Genomic DNA, 15,611 nt, shown 5'->3' with positions numbered 1-15,611 from the left:
TTAATGTTTATATTCTCCACTATAATTTATATCTTTTCATGTAAACTTAAAAAAATATCTTAATGTATAACAATCATTGAGATCTTTGTAAAAAGTAATGAATTCAGATTATGAGTATAATTTAACCTTTTTTATTTTAGTTAAAATACAAACAGTTAACAAATGCCTGTTTTATCTGTTAATATTCAATTTAAGACTCATCTGGCCTGTCTTGCAAATATCGAAATTATATACAGCCTATACACCGTAACCCATGTTCTGCAAACTTGCCCTTATGTATTCCGACCTATTTATGTGGACAATTTCATGTTTACTATTTTATTCAATACAATAGACTTTGTTACTTTATTGCTTCATTGTTTTGAGAGAAGAATAAATGTGAAATTGCTTAAATGTGACTTTTGACTATACAATGCTAATTCTTTGCATAATAAAATATGTGAATGGCTTTCTGTAGCCTTAGAAAAGTTGAAAACCACTGCTATCAACACTGTAAATATACTATCATATAATTTTCCAGACATTAATAACTTTATATTACATTATTTCCTTTTTTAATGTCATTGATTCACTTGAAATTTTTTCAAGTGAATCAATGTTTTCAGTTGTTTTCAGCCATTAAAATTTTTTTAAAAACAGGCAATATAAATCCTTAATTAATATCTAAACTTTTTATTTTTATCAAAGTATATGCAAATAAAATTCAATATCTGAAAAATGACACACAGTAGAGTCATGATCATTACAGTGAATCTTCTACTTATATTGTAATTCATAAAACAAAGTTTAAAATGATAACACACATTACAAAATAATTTGTTTGTCACTTATCATTTAATTTCAATGCAAGACAAACCATTTGCACTAAATACAAGTATAATAATACACATTGTTAAAACTATTTTATGTATTAACTGTATAATAAATGATGTAAAATTCTTTTTCTTACATATGATTAAAGTCTCTAAGGAGTAAAAAAAGTCCATATAAATCTTTAATGTTTTTATTTTGAAATGGCTGCAGCATCATTCCACATTACATTGAAGAGTTGGGGGTTGTACCGTAATCGTTTTTAATGCAAATTTACCAATCAAAAAATAAAAATTTTTTCAAGACTTTAACTGTAATCAAATTTAATTGATTAGAAGAATATGTTTTAATCTTAGAAACTAAAAATTACTTCTTGAATTGTTAAAGTTATTGGTTTCTGCTCATGGAGAAATTTAGAAAGTGGTTTACTCAATTTCAAAGTACTTTCAAGATTTGCAGCTTATCACAGGTAGTAATTACCAATTATTATTATTATTATATTTGTGATTTATCAACTAATCACACATAATGATGTTAAGAGAATATTCATTATTTCATAAGTGTTTGTCTTTTATGTGAACATACATCAATCATCTTTATTTTGTTTATCTAAATTGCAAATGTTTCCACTATTAGAATAATAGTATGCAATTTACTGTTATTTTATTATTTGAAAAAGGTATTAAAAAAATTCAAAATTCAATGATTTATGGAAGTTCTAATTAAAAAACAAAGATACATGTTATAAATATTTTACTTAAAAATTGTAAAGTTGATAAATTTCTTTACTTATTGTCTATAATAATTAATCTATTTAAGAAGTATTCCAAATAAAAGCACATTCATAGATTTTCAAATAAAAATTACTACTACTTTGATGAATTAAAAGAAAGCAATTTTTCACATACTTTTATAATTTATTTTGTCTTAGACATTTTCAAAGTTGTAAATCTTAGTAATAACAATTGAGTTATGTTCTAAAATCTGATCTGATGCAAGAACAAAGGATATTCTGAAAATATTTATCATCAATTTTTCTTATCTGACTATGGAAAACAAGCAAATGTCATTCACTAGTTTTAAATTATTCATTGTTATTTTGTAAATCATACTAAAATGAATCTAATTTTTTACTACTGATACATTTGAACTGAATACATTTTCAGTTTAAAAAATTCTTTAGACTATGAAAGTAATTATGATTTAAATTATTTTGTTAATATTTTTATACTAGATATTATTATTATTTAAAACTTTCTTTTAATTACATTTCAGTTAATACAGCATTTCAATTTTAAAATGCTAATAACATTCTTATTTTCTTATCTAAATCTTTTCAATTTTAAACTGTACTTCTCAAATTTCAAAACATGAAAGTGACTATATAAATAATCAGAAAAAAAATGCTTTAAATTAAATAATGAGAATTATATCAGAGTAATTTGTAAAGTTATGAGATGATATTTAAAAATAAATAGAATTAATAAAAAAAAAATTTTTAAGCATGAACTTCTTGACTGTGAAATTTGTATTGTGATTATTCAATTATTTTTTTGTAGGATAATAATATAAAACAGAATCAATCAATGCAAATAGACAAAAGAAATGTCTAAATAATTATAAAGGAAGCATCTCAAATGTAAATTCAATTCAAGCTGCTTTTCTTAGAGCAAAAATTTTATAAAGTTCAAACACTTTCAGGTTTCTTATTCATATTTAGGAGTTGACAAGAAAAAATTTGCTTTTTCTTGTTGATTCCTAATAATGAATTTAATGCCTGAGAGAATTTGAATTTTCTAAAAAGTTCTCTCTGTGAGATAAACCAGTTTATATTAAAATATAATAAAGATGGCAAATAAAAACCCCAAAAATGTTTCTATAAAAAAAACCAAAAACAAATAAATAAATTTCTTGCTGTTAGAATTTATAAATACAAAATTTGAAAAAGTAAACATGATTGCTCTTTCATTATTCCAATATTTTAAAGCCATGCTCATAATAAATGTTAATTAAATGCAGTCAGAAATCAAAGAAAGATGAAATTTGATTAAAGAAATTTCATTTTGATAATGTTTAATATTGTATATAAATTGCAAAAAAATGTTTTCTTTAATGTTTTTTTTTTTTTTTTTTTGCAATAATAGATTAAATTTGAAAGTAGGAAAGAGGGAGAGAGAAAAATGGAAGACCTAGCAAAAGAAATCATCATGATAAGCATGCACAATGAAGATACTTCAAACCAACAAAATAAGATTTCTGAGATCAGCTGAGTAATTCCTGGTGACAAGTTCCATTGATGTTTGAAGATTCTGTCTCTGCACAGCTGCCAAGGAGTTGCAGGCCAAGGCTAGGACAACTTTACCAAATGCAGCTAAATCTTCTTGCTAATGGTTCAATATATGTAATAAATACAGAAATGATTAAATGCAGAATTAAAATAAAATTTAAATTAAATTTATTGAGACAAATATAAATAATAATTTTTATTTATAATAGCCAGCATGAAAACTGGAGAAAAATGGCACAAGCATAAATAAATCAATGCCAGTATAGAATATACAGTTCTAATTATTTCGTATAGATCTGAATTTCTTAATGTGTGTATGTATTTTTAAGTGATTTCATTACGTGTATAAAATGTAAAGTATATATTGTTATAATATGCATAATTATCATTTTTATCAAAAGAAAATTATCAAGAATTATATCTTGAAACTCTTCAGTATTTGTGACAGTCTCGGAGAATATTGATGATGAAAATATTTCAGAAATAAAGCAATTCTTTAAAGTGATATAAGTGTATATTGAAATAGAAATATTCAAATATACTATATTTGCCAGCATATAAGATGCACATTTCTTTGCAAAAAATACTGTCAGAAAAGGAGTGCAACTTTATATGCTGGCAAATATGTGTGTATAGCTTTTTATTTAGGAAGTGAATTGCATTGTTGTTGTTATTGTTTGTCTTTAATATTCATCTTAGACACCAATTGAAAATTACAGTGCTTTATTTTTCAATAAAATAGATTAGAAATGTACTAAAAGTCTTTTAAAAAAAATTGGGTGCATTTTATACATCAGCAAATATGGTAATTAATATTATGCATTCAATAAATGTAAAATATCAATTTTTTTTCAAGTTTTAAGACTCAGCTCAGTTGCATATTAAGAAAAAGTCTTTATTTTTAGGAGAATGAAGCATCTGTTTATTTGGTAAAAATGTATTAGTTTAAATTGGATAAATGTAAAAAAATTTTATCACACTTGATAATTATAAAATATAGTGGATAAAGATAGAAATTATATAAAATGTTCACTTAATATTTACTAGATTTAAATGAAATAAATTTTTATAGTACAGCAAACAGAGAATGTAAACAATTATTTGGAAATCAAATTTAAAAAGATATAAAAGATTTTGAATGATGGATCATGCAGAAAAATAAATAGTAGATTAACAATATTCATCAAATCAAAGGCAAGTTTTATATATAAATTTTGAAAAACATAATGAAAATGTTTACAGGTAGACAGAAAAGCCACAATTAATCTTAATGCATAATTTTGATAAGTTTCACAAAATCTTTCCTTCTGTACAAAGTTCCATAAATGAAATTTTAATTTACAAAATGTGAAAGTATATTAATTAACTGCATAAATTTAAAAAAAAAATAATCAATAAAAAATTAAATGCCACAACAATGAATAAAATATTTCTTTTTGAATTTATAAATACAAATAGAAATATAGAAATGAATACTCTGAAGTATAGTATAATTATTGAGCTCCTAATTACAGTAATAAAAATCTAAGGTTTATCCTTATATTTTAACATTAAAATATTTTTCTATATTGTTTTTTATAAAATTCTAAATCCCAGAATTCAAATACTCCAACAATTAAACAATCAGAATTCATATTTGTGTACATAGAAAATTTATAAAAGATATTGTGTGTTAATAATGTGTTATCAAAGTGTTTAATTATAACAAATAACCAATAAATGAAGCAAAGAAAAAGCTGTGATGACTAAACAGAATGTTTCGATTCTTACATTTCAAAAACAAGCCTAATAATCACATGCTCAATTTGTCTGAATATACCTATTCTCAACAGATTTGATTCTAAAGAAGTATTTTGTTTTATAAACATGATTAAGTTTTGCTTAGTCAATGATAAATAAGAAAAATACAATTTCAAAATTTTTCAAATTAAACAATTTTTGCAAAAAAAATAAATGCTAAGTGTAAAAAAATTTAATACACTTAGTTTCTAAATGTTGAGAATTATTCTAGCATAAACTTCATCACAAGATTTAATTACTGTATTTGATGGAAATAAAATTACCACAAAGTAAAATTATTTTGTAGGGAACAGTCATTTCTAAACAGATAACTAAGTCACAGTTAATTTACTCTTTGTTAGCAACTCCTTTTGTTCAAGTTTGAGATTATTAGCTATTCTGTTTGTTGGTCATGTGATGATTTTTCTCTTTTGTTTAGGATAATTTACTTGTTCCTTTATATTCTGTGGTTCCCAAAGTGTAGATTGTGAGAACTGTGGGATCACAAGGGATTTTACAAATCGACATGTTTGCCCATAGAATTACGTTGTACCTTGTCACTCCACCATGCTTGAACCATTGCACCTTTCTTAAATATCTCTTCAGCAACATTACTTACAGCATAAGAGCTTTGATTTGATACCCAAACTGTATTTTTAACCCCAGCAATTTACTCAAACTAAATTGGACAAATTGAACACTCTTCCAATTATTATATAGATGATTAAAAAAACACTAGAAATATTTAATGTTTTATATTATATGAAATCATTTACCAACTTTAGCTAATGATCAATTAGGATCACCAAATATTGTTTATTATTAATTTTTGCTATGAAAAACATAATAGAATTTCTCTCAAAATTCAACTTATGATAAAAAATATTTTAACTTATAAAATGTTGTATTATATTATTATTACAGAATTTTGATATAAGTTACTTTTTTCTAATTTCCATATTTTAAACTGTTTATTATTTTGAAATTCAAAATATGTTTATTTATAGCAATCTTTTGCATGTAAATTTAATGCAACATTCAATCAACTTGAATTATCAAACATCAAAACTCAAGGAATTGATTAAAATCTCCATAAAAGGTTATTATTTTAATATAACAGTTTTTATGTTGCAATTTTCATGCAATTTCTAAAACAAGAGAATACACACAGTATTTTTCTTAATGTGCTTGAACTATTATAATTGCTCTATCGATATAAACTAATTGTATGCATGTGTGCATGTGCTTACATGAAAATATACAATTAAGCATACAATAAATATAAATCAATAAGAAAGAGGCAATCTTCAAAGTGTTAAAAGTTAAAACTATTTCTATTGTGTGATTGTAATGTAGTAATTTATTTAATTAACAATAAGTAAATTTATATTAAAATCATAAAATATTGTTGTTATTAGTTTACAAGAGACCTTCTTTTAACTATAGACTGAATTATTTTATATCAGATAATTAAATATCAACTTATGAAAAAACAAAGATATTTTCACATATATATGGCAAATATCTTTGTCAAATACAATGTTAATGGCAAAATATGGTTATCATTAATGTTGTAAAGACAGATGTTTATAATGAATGAAGTAATGATGTAAGTATTATTTAATTTAAAACAAATTCTAAACAAATATGAAAATCAAATTTCAGCAATAAATAAAATCTCTTATATTTCATATAATTAGAAATTAAAACTTTCAAAAAATGTTTCACATTATAATATACATGTATATATAAATTAAAACATTAATGTTTTAATATATTATTATTATATTCTAAAAAATAAATAAATATAGCATATAATAATTTGTTAAGTATAAAAAAAACAAAATATTCAAGTTTGTATTATTTTGTTTTATAGAAATTTTTGAAACTTTTGAAAAATATAATAAAAATATTTTTATCTTAAAAACTAATATTTGTTGTAATAAACTGTTAGCATGTTTAACAAAGGCTATATCATTAATTTATAAATATAAAAAACAGTTGTAAGATGTGCAATGACTTACCTGAAAATGTGGCAAAAGTGTCTTTGAATTTGGTTGATTGGCGTCAAATCCAAGAACATCACATATACCACAACAATTTAATCTTAATCTAATAAAATAAATTTTGTAATTAATATATAATTTTAAAAAATAATTGAAATTTTATATATTTTGAATATGTTCTTGTAAAAACCCTAATTTTCATTTAAATATAAAACAACTTGTAATAAAAGCATAGAAATAAATAAATAATTAAAAAAATATATATATTTAAAAATAGTTTATTCAAAATTCCATATAAAACTTTATGACTTCATTTTAAAATATGAGGCAATCATAAAAGTATGTTCTGATTTCATGAATTTATTTAGCAAGTCATGTGGAAGTAGTACAAACAATCCTCATGCTATTCAATGAATTTAGTAAGTGTGCTGTTAGTTGCAGGTAACACACCAAGATGACATTAAAGATCTGTTCATATTTTTCCCAAGGAATTGTGAAAGGCATTAACTATGACTACAGCTGCAATTATTCTCACTTTAAATTCATTATCATCAGATACAGAGATCTGGACTCTTGTAATTATATAAATTTATGGGGGGGGGGCGTATCTGTCTCTTGACGCTGCTGGTGAAATTTTTTCTCACTTCATCGGTGATGATTTTTTAAATTAAATAATTGATTTAATCAACTTTGACTTTAAAAGAAACTAATAATTATAGGACTATAATATTAACAAAAAGTTTAGTATTCATAGCAATGCAACGTTCTCCAGTTAAACGTGGAAGACCACCGCTCACCAGAACCAAATCAGCAGGTAAACGTAATGACGATATTGCAACAAGTTCCCGATTAATTACTGATTATAAATTACAACTGGATAAAAACTTACAAGACACTAATATGGAAGCTAAGAAAATTAATGAAATATCAGACCAACGCAATACTCAAGATGATTCAGGTGAGCCAAATGTACTTGATTCTTTACCAAATAACCCGGACGAGCTATTGGACACTTCATCTGCCATTCTATGGAATAAGATATCTAATTTAATAAAAACATCTAATGATAAGTTATTTAAGCAAATAAAAGATTTTAAGGAAGAATTAAACTTAATGCATGAGAATTTAAACGAAGTTAAGGAAAAACAAGTAGAATTGGAGGAACAAATAGCGAATTTACGACAACAAATAAACACTATGCAAAATGAGAAGGATCTTACACAATTTAGATTAGATTCTTTAGTTAATGATAATAATCGTAGTAATATTATAATATATAATTATCCTAATTCGAAATCTGTTTCTAAAGAAGAAATCCATAATTTCATTACTTCCTTATTGGAAATTTGTGATTTAACTCAAGAGGACATTATAGATGTGATTCAGTTAACAAAACCACCAAAAACTACTACTAAAATAATTTTTAAAAATAGTCAACTCCGTAATCGAATGTTTTCTGCTTTTATTCAGAAAAAAATGCAAAACCAGTTAGAAGATTGGAGAGATTCTCAAATATCCCCAGATCTTAATAAAAATACAAGAATAAGACGAAAAAATTTACTTCCAGTGTTACATGAAATACGGAAACAAAATGCACAGGCTAAACTACATAATGATATCTTACTATCAGGATCTGAGAAAATTACTTATAATATTAACTTGAAAAGTTTGGTATATGTTGATACTTTTTTACCTTACCGTAAAACGATAGTTTTGGGAAGTTGATATAATACAAATCAAAGGCAAACCCAAAGTACGAATAAATCTAATAAAAATTCCTCCTTTGATATATTAAATTGGAATTGTCAAGGTCTAAAAAATAAAACTTCAGTTATTAATTCTTTGTATACTAGATATGATCCGGCTATTATTGGTATAACGGAAACTTGGATAACAACGGAAAAATTTTATATTACAAATTTCTCAAAAAAATTTTTAATTGAATCCTCAATTGCAAGTAAACCAGTTGGGCCCGGAAGACCAAGTGGCGGCTTATGTTTATTGCTGGAAAGAGAATACTGTAAAATAATTCAAGTTAAAAAATCAAGGAACTATATATTACTTCTCATCACAATAATTGGAAACAAAGAATTAAATAAGAATAACCAAATAATGATGATATTATTAACTTATATTCCTCCTGGGGATGTAAATACTTTAAATGAAATATTTAAAGTTATAGAATCATGGTTCTATATAACTCCATATATTATTATATTGGGCGATTTCAATTCTCGCATTGGTGAGGAAATGGATTCCAAATATAAGGGACCAAATCATTTAATTAGTAATAGTCGAGTATCAAAAGATAAACAGGTTAATAATTTGGGGAACAAGCTGTTAAACTTCATAAAAGAAAATAAACTCTATATATTGAATGGTCGTATTAAAACCGATTCTCCTGCGGAATATACTTGTTTAACTCATTTGGGGAAATCAACAATTGATTTTACAATATGTTCTGAACTACTTCTGGATTATTGTACGAACTTTACGATAACATTAATGGATATATCAGATCATTTCCCCACAATAACTAAATTTCGAATATCTTCAACAAAAGGAACTAATAAGCAAGGTATAAATACTCCAAAGATAAAATATAAATTTTCAAAATATCGGAGGGAGATTGACAATCGACTTAAAGCAATTCCAGAAGTAACAAGTACTAATAGTGGAAAAATATATAATTTAATAATAACTATATTAAACGAATACAAATGTATAAACAAAAATACTAGAGCTAAGCAAGGATGGTTTGATTCAGATTGTTATAAAATGAAATTAACAAAACAAGCAGCATTGAAAAAATTCAGGAAAAACTCAACAGTATTTAATCTTAACAGTTATAAAAAAACTAAACGAATGTATAATAATCTTCTTAAAACTAAAAAATTAAATTATTATCGGAAAATAGAACAAAACTTAATTAAAAATAACAACAATGGTAGCATATTCTGGAACACAATACGAAGATTTCGGTCTAAATCAAACTTAAATGGAAACACTGCTAAAATAGATTTTAATACCTGGAAACAATTCTATAATAGATTTCCACAAATTAATATGGAAATACCGCTAAACACAAACACAGAAGTCTATAATGATATCCTGGATTCTGACTTTACAATAACTGAGTTAGAGGACGTTATCAGAAAATCAAAAAGTAAAACAACACCAGGATGCGATAATATTCCTATTGATTTCCTAAAAATATTATCAACTAGCTCTAGAATAATAATATTAAATCTGTTTAATAGTATGTACAAATCTGTGTATTTTCCTGAATCCTGGAATTCAGCCATTATAACAATGATATACAAAAAGGGTGATCCGTTTTCCCCTAGCAACTATAGACCAATAGCATTACTACCAGTAATAAGAAAATGTTTTACCTCACTTCTTGCAAATAAATTTAAGCTATGGACTAGAACAATGGGACTGGAAGCGGAATTTCAATATGCATTTACTACTAATAAAGGAACCGAATCTGCAATCTTTACCTTATTAATGATAATTCAACTATATCTTTTAAAAAAACATAGGAAAATCTATGCTGCTTTTATTGACATCCAAAAAGCATTTGATTCAATATATGTGCCCTTATTGATATATAATCTCAAATCCAGTACTCGATCAAGTACTCGATTTACTTCAGTAATTTCAAAACTGTATCTGGATTATACTATCAGGATAAAACAAGGTAACAATATCTTTCAAAATTTACATTTATTTCGTGGAGTTCTCCAAGGTGATCCTTTATCTCCATATCTATTTAACTTTTATCTTATTGGTATTGATCGTTTATTTACTGAACCAACCGATGGAATTACAATAGGAAATAGAACTTATCATTATATTCTTTTTGCGGACGACCTTGTGCTCCTAGCGCCAACAAAAATTTCACTACAAAGGAAAATAAATCAACTTAATAAATTTCTACAATCATTATATTTAACAATAAATCCTTCTAAAACGAAAATAATCATATTTCGCAACAACTGTAAGATATCTGAAAACAACACTAAAATATACCATGAAAATATCCTTCTACAAACGGTAAACGAAATAGATTATTTGGGAGTTAGGTTTGAGTGGAATTTATCCTTTAAGGCACATTTTAACAAAATAAAAATAAAAGCAAAACAAGCCATTGATAATTTGTTATTTCTATGTTCTAGGTTAAGAACTACTAACTTGAAAATTCATATTAAACTATTTAATTCAACAATTGTGCCAATAATTTATTATGCAAGCCCAATATGGAGTTTAGATTATATATACAAATTAGAAATTCTTCACGTTTATTATTTACGCAAACTATTTCAACTGGAAAGAACAATTCCAGGTTACGCTCTGAGACATGAAGTAAATAGAATTTGGTTTTTTCCTTTTGTTTTAAAACGTATAATTAAATTTTACTACAGAATTAAATTTAAAAATGATAATACAATAACATATCTTCATCATCAAAATATTACTCATAGTAAAGATCAAAAATGCAAACAACTATGGCAATATAAATTAAATCAAATGTTAAATAGTTTTGGTATATCAATATTATTGTTCAACGATAATATTAATGATTGGAAAGTTGGCTACTCCCTCTTGATAGATTCTGCAATTTCACAAGCAATAAAAAGAGATCAAGATTCATTATACCAAAGCAGTTATCACTCATGGTATATTAAATTATTGCAAATTCCATCCTCGCAACTCTATATGCTTCAACCAATAAATTTTAGCGTGAAGCGTCTAATAATTCAACTCCGCTTAAATAAATATTCTGTGTTTATTGATGGTAAATATATTGATCTAACGAGAAATCACTGTCCTTTATGCAAATCTGAAGAATTTTCACTACTCCACTTAATTCAAAGCTGTAAAGAACTTTTAAAACTACGTAACTATTATAAAATAAACCAAATATGTCAGACTAATTCAGAACTGGAATTTAAATCAAATCTGAAAAATCTTAATAAAACGGATTTATATAAAATTTACAATTATTTTGTAAAAGTTTCAGAACGATACTATTTGTCAAATCAAAATTAATGTTAATACAACCATCCGTTGTCGTGGAAAAGTAGATGAATTACCACATTTGTAAATATAATTGATGTTTAAACAAAATAAGAACTAACTTGTAGTTTATAACTTTAATTTTAAATTTATTATTTTTTGTTCTATTCCTTTAAATAATTTGTAAAATTCCCCCTAAACAGAGAAATTGTTCTCTATTGTTAATACGAACTAATACTGTATTAAACTATATGATGTATATACGTGTATAATAAAGTATTGATTGATTGATTAATGATTAATTATATAAATTTATATATATGATATTATGTTTTAGACTTTATACAAAAAGTTTCATAAAAAAATGTTTTAGACAGTTATAAAAACAAAATTAGAAAAATGAAAACAAAACACAAAGTTTCAGTTTCTTTTTTGAAAATCAAAACTGCAAGTACAGTACACTCTACAGAATACTTGTGAAGTATGCAAGGAAGCCTACTATCCAAGAATAGAACATTTCTCAATTTTGCTCTAACTTTTTTGATTATATCAATATTGATATAATCAAGAAAGAAGCAATAAGTTACAATTTATCATTTATAATATAGGTGTCCAATGCATATATTTCTTTCTATAAAACAATAACTCATAACTTGATTTAATTAATTAACTCCAAATAATCTGCTAAAATATTGGAATATTTTTGGGCAATGTTAGTGATTAGTTATTAATTTGACTAGAGATAGGCAAATATGCTGCCATCATGTACTAATTTTAATAACTGTAATAAATTAATTTTTAATTTAGGAATTTCTAGAAGAAAAGACTCAATGGGTCACCACGAAGATTCCTAATTTAGATATAGTCATAAGGGTTATATCAAACTTAACCCAAATGGTTAATTTAAACAATTCTAAATTAACAGTTCTGGAAGTGAAGATGAGATTCAGAACTGGATAGCATAATTGGCAATGCAGCTGCACAGTGAGCAGAAGCTGCAGGTTTGTCCTTCTCTGGCCCAATTTTCTTCCAGAAATTTCTAAATTATAAATTAATTTACTATAATTACCATATTAAAATTAACATAAGATGGCAATATAACCATCTACCTCTATTCAAATTAATTAGTAAGTAATCATTAATGTAGCCCAATATTTTGGCAGATTGTTTGGAGTTAATTTATGTATGCTGATTTCTATTGATCCAAATACTTAATCTGTTATTATAATGAAAAATTAATAATAAATTATATTAAAGATTTGCAACATATGAAATAAACAATAGACTTACTACAAGTTAAAATGTGCATATTTCCTGACTTAATTATTAAATATATTTACCTTGATTTTCCAGTTATCAAAATTTTTGACGGTTCAAATGCTCTGCAGGCTAATCCCGCTGCATGAATGGTACGAAGTACTGAACTTAACTGTACAATATAAGCCCAAATCAAGCTTTCTGGTAGTAAGCCTGCATGCTGCCTTAAATTATTTAATCCTATTATATATATATATATATAAAAAAAAATGATTGTTAATAATTTCAATGTTAAGTTAATAAAATTTATCATCATATTGAATATAATAAATTACATAGGTAGATCCAAAAAAAATGTTACAAGCAGCAGCATTTGAAAAGTAATTAATGTGGAGGAAATATTTTTTCTCCAGAGTGGAGACAGATGGTACTAGTCATCTTACAGCAATTGTGCAGATAGGTAGTGTAAGTTCGCCAACATATCAGAGTGATTGAAATGGCAAGACGTTTAGAAAAGTGGTCTCGCTTGGAGGTGCAAGCTGTGATTCATTTCTTATGGGCATCTGATGCAAACACCCTGGTATGTTGAGTGATGGTGACAATGCCAGGTCCCATACTGCTTGCAAAACTCAGGAATTGTTGCAAAAGTTCAAGTGGAAAGTCTGGAGCCACTTCCCATACAGTCCAGATTTGGCACCCAGTGACTATTTCCTTTTTCTGAAAATGAAGGAACATTTATCTGGAACAAGGTTCTCTTCAGTGATATGAAAACAGCTGCCAAGAACTGGCTCAATGGGCAGGGATGTAATTTCTACCCAGCCGGGTTATACAAGTTGGTCTTGCATTCAGATAAATGCCTAAATAGATTTGGTGATTATGTGGAAAAGTGATTGGCAAATATGCCTCTTAATTCCCTTTTGTATTTTCTGTCTATTATTAATAAATAATTTTTTATTACCCTTGTAACCTTTTTTATGGATTCACCCTCGTATAAAAACAACATTGCACACAAATAAAATAAATGGTTATTTATTAACATTAATGAATAGAACTTCAGTATTTTTTAAAATAATTCAAATTATCCCAATTTAAATTATTTTCAATTTCTACAATAATACAAACAATATTTCATACATAACTATGTTTAATTACTTGCAATATTTGGCTGAGATATCTATTAATTATGAAAGTAATAAAGTATTTTTGATATTTATTAAATAAATCATATCATCAAGTAATATACAATTTATTATATATACCAATATATGACTAAAAGCATTTTTCAATATAATATGAATATTCTTAATACAATGCTAAATATCTTTAAAAAAATAATTTTCAATTCTATGATATTTAGACTATATTATTAATATATTTGCTACTCTCGAATGATCACATATCTATACATATACACTTTACTAATCCCTTCCAATGAACAGCCTTTATTTTGGAAAATGCACTTTTTTCCTCTTAAGAACATTTTTTGTCCCTCTTAAGCTCTTTTAATAAATTTATTTCACCAGTTTTCATTTTTTGCATTACATTCAGTATAATATTTGCTTTAAACATTTGACTTTTCCTTTCTTTTCTTATTACAAAAGTTAACAAAACAAGTTGTTAAACTAAGAGTTGATAAGCAATGCTATTGAAAGCATTGCTAAATTTTTTTTTTAGTTTCTTCAGCATGATGAAGTGCAATTGATTAGACACAAGGTGGTTTTTTTTTACATTCTTTACTTATTCATTGGTCGATATGTGTTTCGGGTCTCTGGCACCCCTCTTCAGTCAACTTTTTATTTTGTTGTTTATAGTTTCAAATATATCATTAATTTGTATATTAAAACATATTTTCTTAAAAAGAGGATGCATGCATGGTTATCAGCTTTTCCTTCTTTTTCATTCAACTGTTTACAAATTATATTTAGTTATAACATGACATTAAATTTATATGATCACTTTGCGAGAGACATCCTACAAACCACAAAAAGGTATATTTAAAAGTTTGTAAATTACCAAAATACACTTTTTCTAAAAAATAATTTTTTTTAAAAGAAAATTGGTCATGCATACACTCTTACAATTTTGTTCTTTAACCATACTTCTTCATCATCTCATAATCTCAAACTGGTCTCTCATTTTTATTTAGAGGATTGAACAATAACCAGATTTTTACAATACATTTATAATACATTTTTAAAATTACAAATTATTAAGGAATACTTGTTTTTTAGTATTTATCAGTTGTTTTTACATAGTTTTACAAAACAATTTTCAACAATTGATTATTATCGACATATAGCTAATTTAAATGTGTTTACAGTTAATAGTTTATTAATCATTTTTACATTGTTTTAATTACAGACTTAAAATTATTTATCAAATGAAAAAAAAATTAACAATTTTACAATATTTGCAAAAAATTATCAAAAGTGAAATGAAGAGGAGGAAAA

At 25.3% G+C, this 15,611-nt stretch overlaps 1 protein-coding gene across 7 annotated transcripts in view; it reads right to left on the bottom strand.

Annotated features, from left to right (window-relative positions):
• Positions 1 to 15,611, bottom strand: part of PAN3 (Poly(A) specific ribonuclease subunit PAN3) — a 102,360-nt gene that overhangs the window by 19,963 nt on the left and 66,786 nt on the right. For 6 of the 7 annotated variants that reach the window (XM_067278668.1, XM_067278671.1, XM_067278669.1 and 3 more), the window contains 3 exons: positions 13,245 to 13,401; positions 6,901 to 6,988; positions 3,055 to 3,194 (listed from right to left, as the gene is read on the bottom strand). In XM_067278668.1, the coding sequence (XP_067134769.1) occupies positions 3,055 to 3,194; positions 6,901 to 6,988; positions 13,245 to 13,401 (385 nt within the window). Of the gene's footprint in view, positions 1 to 3,043; positions 3,195 to 6,900; positions 6,989 to 13,244; positions 13,402 to 15,611 lie in introns of all 7 variants that reach the window. The other variant, XM_067278673.1, reaches the window with a different exon arrangement.

Source organism: Centruroides vittatus, unplaced genomic scaffold, assembly GCF_030686945.1.
Source record: "Centruroides vittatus isolate TY-2023 unplaced genomic scaffold, ASM3068694v2 contig_817, whole genome shotgun sequence".
Taxonomy (NCBI): Eukaryota; Metazoa; Arthropoda; class Arachnida; order Scorpiones; family Buthidae; genus Centruroides; species Centruroides vittatus.
This window is presented reverse-complemented; position numbering and strand designations above follow the sequence as displayed.